General features: G+C 38.2%; 1 protein-coding gene across 2 annotated transcripts in view; it reads left to right on the top strand.

Moving 5' to 3' along the window:
• The first annotated feature begins 344 nt into the window (after positions 1–344).
• Positions 345–7,173, top strand: part of RBM41 (RNA binding motif protein 41) — a 122,076-nt gene continuing 115,247 nt past the window's right edge. The window contains exons 1-5 of one of the 2 annotated variants that reach the window (XM_053657466.1): positions 345–390; positions 3,305–3,421; positions 3,978–4,170; positions 4,463–4,667; positions 6,664–6,735. In XM_053657466.1, coding sequence (XP_053513441.1) covers positions 383–390; positions 3,305–3,421; positions 3,978–4,170; positions 4,463–4,667; positions 6,664–6,735 — 595 coding nt within the window. In that variant the 5' untranslated portion in view covers positions 345–382. The remainder of the gene's footprint in view (positions 391–3,304; positions 3,422–3,977; positions 4,171–4,462; positions 4,668–6,663; positions 6,736–7,173) is intronic. The other variant, XM_037167109.2, reaches the window with a different exon arrangement.

Here is a 7,173-nt window from a genome sequence, read left to right as displayed (position 1 = left end):
GTAGCCGGTTAATAAGTCGTTGGAAACAAAAACATGGGGAATAGAGAAACATTTGAGAGAAATTGAAGGCGCCAGGATTTGGTGATACCGAATGGGAGGGTCAAGAAGTCAAAGGTGACTTCTCGGTTTATGGGTTTATGAGCTGGGTATTTGGGGTGTTTCCTTTAACCTGTACAAGAAATTCAAGAGAAATATTTGAACAATTTACAACCTATCGGTTATTCAATACTTACTTTCCCTTCCCCTTTCTTTAACTCTGCGCTACTACAATTCCCAGAGCTCTGCACTCCAGTACAGTCTACTTCGGGTTGGGCGCGCAGAGTTCTGGGACTTGAAGTCCTCGGTCTATTTACCCAAGTTAGAGATAAGGGCCTGTGGAAACATGAAGAGGTAAGGTCTTGTCTGAGAGCAGGCGACGAAGGGAGCTCTGTTTTACCTTTTAACTTAAAATGGCTCTTATTACTTTGTGTTTGGGGTATGTCACATTCTTGGGGTGCGGTTTCGTGGGAGAGGGAAGACAAAGGAGGAGGATGTAGGGGAGACGGGCCAGGCGGGCCTGCGGGGCAAAGTTGAAGAAGGGCCGATGCCGGGTGGATTCCCATAGGCATGCCCTTCCAGCCCAGGCGGTGCGGGCACAGGGAGCCAGACGGGCGCTGTTGCTTCTACCTATGCTTCTTCCTATTGCACAATGACCCCCTCAGGTAAAAGGGTCTTGGCTTACTGATATCTACCGCGTGAGAAACCCAGGCCAGCTCCTACCCCCTGCCTCCACCTTATTGTCAAAGAGGACCAAGGTGGGCCCTTTATTTGCAGTGTTTGTGTGTTAAAGAAGATGTGCTCGCCACTCCCCCCCCCCCCCCCCCCCCCCCGTCATGTAAGGTTTTCAAATCTTAAAGTAAGTGATACTTTGTTTCTACAAATTTAGGAGGCAAGTGCAAAATCGATTTAGGGTCAGGAAAACGAAGGCAGTGCTACGAATAGTTCCCCCTACTGGTTTTGCAGAAAATGGCAGCTTTAAATTAGCAGGTCATTGTTGAAAGCCTGAGCTTCCCAATTAGTACACAGCCTTTTTTTTTTTTTTTTTTTTTTTTTTTTTTTTTAGTACACAGCCTTTTTAAAGTATCCTTATTAAATTAGTTTTGCATTCACTCTGCAGGGAGGATAATCGCTCTGGCATAGGGGGGTGTATTTAAAATTCTTACTGCTACTATGCTCTCTTGCACTGTCACTTTCTGCATCTTTTAGAAAACTGGTTCTTATTTTCCCTGCCTCAAAATGACTTATTAAAAATATTTTTATGATATATCTCATACATGCAAAATAATATATATAAACTTTAAATAATAATAATAATAATAATAATAATAATAATAGATTCATACCCAGTACAAGCTTTAGACCCGGAATAGTAGCAGTACCTTAGAAGTCCCCAGTATGCCCCATGCCATATCTTCTCCTCTCTACTCCATGAGGGGACCACTATCCAGAATTTTGTACTGATCAGTCTCTTGCTTTAAAAAAATAGTTTTTACCACCTCGGAATTTATCCCTAAACAAAATGTTGCTCCTTTTATCCATTTTTAACTTTACATAAATTGACACATATTGTATACGTTTTTCTGTGACTTGCTCTTTTTTACTCAACATTTTTTTGAGATGCATATGTACTGATATATTTAGCTATGGTTGATTCATCTCAAAGCCACTTTAAACTTAGTAAGAAGTTTCTGAATTCTAAGTAACAACTAAAAATTAGGATACTCAAAAGGGATTTTTTTCTAAAACCCTGGGCCTGAGTATATTTTAACATATCCCAAAATAGGTGTAAGTCTTTCTAGAGCATGAAAATCTTGTTATAATTATGAGGGATACTTTCCCTAGGACCCAGTAATAAAGAGGTACTTTGTAAGGAAAGTATTTTAATATTTATTTTCCTCATGGAGTTAGCTCAGTTTTTGTCTTTTATAATCTGTTGTTACCTGGTTCCTCTATTTCTTTATACTCTTAAGTGTTTTCAGTGATTTATGGTGAGTTGGCTTGTGTTAGCATTACCTAGATTTCTACACAATAGTACCTAGGCTATAAAATGTTATGACCCTTTTCACATTTGTTTCAATGCTTTATCCTTTGGAGATCTCTTTTCACAGCTCTAGATCCTGACACTACAGTCTAGATCCTGACTTGATATTTCCGTGTACAGTCTGAGACTTATCTGTGCAACGGTTCTCTCATATCTCCCTTTCCTTTTAGGCAATATCACTTATACTGTCACCTGGGACATTATGTCTTCGAATATTTCCTGGAACTTCATGCTGGTGTTTCAGTTGTAATAGGTAGTTGACTCAACACAACTAAAACAATACTAATGTTCCCTTTCCAAACCATTTATTTCATGTGGAGCTTCCTTTTTCCTTCATTGGTACCATAGTTCACTCAGTTTCACAGCTTGAAATCTTGAACTTATCTTTTACTTCTCTTTGACCCCTACCTTCAAAAGGCCTCTCTCATCTAACTCTTCATTTATGTCCACTATTAGCATTTCAATCTGGACTTTCTTCACCTTATCCTTGATAAATTGAATAGTTTTTTAGCTATAGTTCTTCTGATTTCTTTCCTACGAACCCATAAGGTATATTATAACCACATTATTTTTCCTAAATCATCACTTGTACCATATCACTTAACTATGTAATAAATTACTTTCTAATACCTATACATTAAGGCCCAGGCCCCTTAGCTGGTGTATTTAAGGCCATTTGCAATCTGAGTCTAATTACCCTGGTAATACCAGCTAAATTAAAATTCCCATTATCCCCTAGAACATCTCATACTTGTTCTCCCTCTTCTTTCCTTCATTTACCCTTCTAGCTACCAATTATATCTTACTTCTGTGAACTCCTACTAATTTGACATATGCTTCTTTGTATTGTCATTCTTCACCCCTCTTTTCCTTTTCCTTTCCCCTCCTCTGCCCTCCCCTCTCCTCTCCTTTCTCCCACTCCCCTCTCTGCCAGGCACATGCACACAAGATACACACACATATATTCCATCTCCCCAAATAAGTTGGGAACTCCTTGAGGATAGGGACTGTGTCTTGAATATCTTTGATTCCATCAGTACCTTACAATATGCTATATGCAAGTAGGTGTTTAATAAATGCTTGCATAAATAAAGGGCAATAGATTATTAGAGAAGAGTCTTTGAACAAATGAGATCACCAAAGGTAGATAACATAGGTAAAAAATGTATTTTGAGATTTCACTGTCTTGTTTACTTTCTGTATTTATCGCTGTATCTATTCCAGGGTAAACAGCTGTGTGAAGAGCAATGAGCATGTCCTGGAAGAGTTGGAAACAGAAGGGGAGAGGCAGCTGAAAAGCCTCCTTCAGCATCAACTTGACACCTCTGTGTCCATTGAGGAGTAAGTATTGATTTTGCAAACAAGTTGAGTATCATAGATTCTCACCTCCAGGTGACATTTCTTAGAGCCTGGATGGAACACTCCTCTCCCATCCCCCTTTCCTTGGTGCACATCTACATATTAGGCAGGATTTTGCTTCTGTGTCTCTTCCTCTACAAATTCCCCCATATTCCACTAAGTACCTTTCCTATGTCTTCCTCTAACACATGTAGCACTTACAACCCAGTATTATCATTGCCTGTTTACTTTTCTCTCCTTACACTGTTCTTCCACAAAAGCAGAAACCATTTTTATCTTTTTTTACTGTTAAATCCTCAGCCCCCAATACAGTGTCTGATGCATGGTAGGTACTCGATAAATAAATATTTGACTCAGTTATATATTAGTTCTGGATGAGGGGACTATTGGTATAGTTGCAGTGGTGCTTCAGCCTAGTAATAGGACATGAAAGACAAATTGCCTGAGTTTCATTGTGCCTCTTTTAATGGTTAGCCCCATTTCTGTGAATTGTGGGTAACCTGAAGATGTTCTTACTCTTTTCCTTCTTGGTTTGCAGATGTGTATCTAAGAAAGAGAGCTTTGCTCCTGGTACTATGTACAAGCCTTTTGGGAAGGAAGCAGCAGGGACTATGACTTTGTCCCAGTTCCAAACACTACATGAGAAGGACCAGGAAACTGCTTCTCTCAGGGAACTAGGGCTCAATGAAACAGAAATCTTGATCTGGAAGAGCCATGTTTCAGGTGAAAAGGTGAGTGGAGCAATTATCTTCCGGACAATGAAGAATAACATCTCTTCACTTGGCACTGAGAACCTTTTTATTTTCAGTTCTCTCAAAACTAAGTTTTGGGTGTAAATCTTCTTTGGTTTGTAGGATAGGGACCTATGGAAAAGAGAAGCTATTTCTTGACTTTTTAGCTACCACATTGATAAATGCTCATTTCTGGGCTCTGATCATCTTCTTCCTTACTTGAGGCATCAGACCATCCCTTTTAGGGTGTGTCCTCTATAATATATATGCCCTCTCATTTCTCTGGTTTCAGAGGACGAGACTGAGGGCAACCCCTGAAGCAATACAGAACTGTCTTCAAGATATTGAAGAAAGGATCTCAGAGCATCAGCGCATCCTTTGCCTGCCACAGAGATTTGCAAAGAGCAAACAGCTGACCCGACGAGAAATGGAAATAGAAAAGTCTTTATTTCAGGGAACTGATCGTCACTCCTTCCTTAAGGCTCTTTATTACCAAGGTGTGTGATTGTCACTGACTTTGATATGTTCTTTCACTGAAAGAGAGATTTACCATCAGGGCATTATATATGAAGAGTTAGTGAAGGGGGTAGGAGAAAGACAAACTATCACTACTCTTGAAGAATGTGCAGCATGTATTTAATTGCTATTGTAGACATGTGAATAAAATGCCGAGGGAGCACAGAATATAGAACATCTAAGCCTAGTTGGGGGAGTCAGGAATTGACATTTGTACTAAGTCTTGGTGGATTAACAGGCATTAGTCAGGTTAACAAGGGGAAGAGGGCATTACAGATAACAGGTGAATAGGAACAGGATTGAAAAAGGAACTAGTGGGTCTTGGGAACAATAAAAAGTTCAGTGTGGCAGGCAATATAAGACTTAGCAGGGAATTACAGATGACACTGGAAAGGTAAGTGAGGCTAGGTTAAAAAAGGTCTTTAGACTAAACTATAAATTCACATTATATATATATATATATATATATATATATATATATATATATATATAGAGAGAGAGAGAGAGAGAGAGAGAGAGAGAGAGAGAGGGTCTTTGTCTTAACCAGAAAGAATGAGTTTAACAGATAAGTTTTGCTAGGCACTGGGGAAGGTACACAGAAGTTTAAGAAATGGTTTCAGACTTTGCGCCAATTACAGTAATTTGAGAGAAACATGACATTTTAGTAACAATGCTAGATACAGTTAAGTGCTGTAGGAGTTCAGAGGAGGGAAAGGCTACTATGCATTGGCATGACTGAAGAAGGCCTCTTGGAAGAGGTAAGAGTTAAATGTTCCTTTAAACTACCTATTATTTAGGAAGCAGAGGAAAAAAGCATTTCAGTTGCTGCAGATGTTGTGAGCACTATGGCATATTCAGGGGTGTTGTGATAGAGAAGGTAGATAAAATTTTTGACCTTTCTTTGGTGGGAAGTATAGACCTATACAGAGTTAGTTATTCAGTTTGTTTGGATATGGTTAAAGGTTTTTGAGTCAGGAGTAACATGAGAGAAGCAGTATTTGAAAATGATTACTCTGGTGACCAAGAAATAAAGGGTGGCACAAAAGTAGGTTTACAGTTGTTTTTATGGAAAATAATATAATAATTAATAATTAATAAAGAATGAATTCCATGTTTCACATACTCACAACTTTAAACCTACTTTGGCCCCATCCTGTATGATGAGAGAAAGGAAGAGATGGAAGCAGGGGAAATGATTTAGGAGGTAATACAGTTACTTAGGCATAAGGATATGGACTAGAATGATGGCAAGGGAAGTAGAAAGAGAGGTAGCTGTGATTGTAAGAGACATTACAGAGGAAGAATTGGTAAAACTTGTTGCATGAGACTCAAGGAGGAATATGTCAAAGGCAATCCAGATGTTTCAAGGCTGTGTGACTTAATAGTTGACAACATTAAGAAAGTTTTATGGGAAAATTTTGAGGAAAAGGATGAGTTTGATTTTGGACATGTTGGATTTGTGAGAATGGCAGGATCATTAAATGCAAATATCTAGGAGGCAGTTGGAAATGCAACAGTTGAAGCTCAGGAGAGAGGTCAGAACTAGATCTACAGAGTTAGGAATCGTCTATGCTTAGATGAGAGGTAAAGCCATGAGAATGAATGAATGATTTGTTAGAAACCATAGATCTGGAAGAGCAGTGGTGAAAGAAAGACAAGAACAAATGAATAGGCTTTTGTAGAGACACATTATAGTATACTGATTAAGAACATGTGTTTTGGAGGTAGACTCCTGGGAAAATTTTGGTTCCCCACTTACTAGCTATAAGATTTTGGGCATGTTACCACTCTGTGCTTCAGTTCTTCATTTGTAAAATGAGAATATATTAATAGTAGCTATATATTAGGATTGTTAGGAGGATTGAGGTAATACGTGTAAATCACTTGGAGCAGTGCCTGTTATTTGGGGGTGGGCGGGTGGTATATGAATCTGTTCTGTTTCCTATCTTTGAAACTCCTTGCTTTAAACCTTCACAGCATACCACAAAAAGACAAGTGCAGACAAGTACATGACCTCAATGAAGAGGAAGATAAAATTAGGCACAAAAGGCAAGTCGAGAGTTTTCTTACAGTGTTAGATTTAGGAATGTAACCTAGGGTCCCAGACCTCGAAGTTGAGTACTTATTTAATTTCATATCCAGTATATGACAATGTCTACTAGGAAATGATCCAGAGGGAGCATATTATCCTGGTATAGAGTATTAATGAAAGGAGCTAGTAGAAGTTGTAAAACTTTTACATTTAGTACTGTTGATATTTTCTTTATACCTTTAAGTTTATTGTACCAGGTATAAAATAACTTTAATGTTTTTGAGATCTATTTCACAACTAATTTTGAATTTTTTATTAATCAGTAAAGCAAAACTATTAATGATGATTATGATGGTGACATAATAGCTAATATTTTATTTTCGAAATGAACTTACAATAAAATTTCCTGATTTTTTTATGGTATACAATTCTGTGAATTTTAACTCATGTAGATT

The sequence above is a fragment of the Artibeus jamaicensis genome, unplaced genomic scaffold (assembly GCF_021234435.1).
Source record: "Artibeus jamaicensis isolate MK-2021 breed Jamaican fruit bat unplaced genomic scaffold, CSHL_Jam_final scaffold_461, whole genome shotgun sequence".
NCBI lineage: Eukaryota > Metazoa > Chordata > Mammalia > Chiroptera > Phyllostomidae > Artibeus > Artibeus jamaicensis.
Note: the sequence above shows the minus strand (reverse complement) of the source record. Positions and strands in the feature narration are given on the sequence as shown.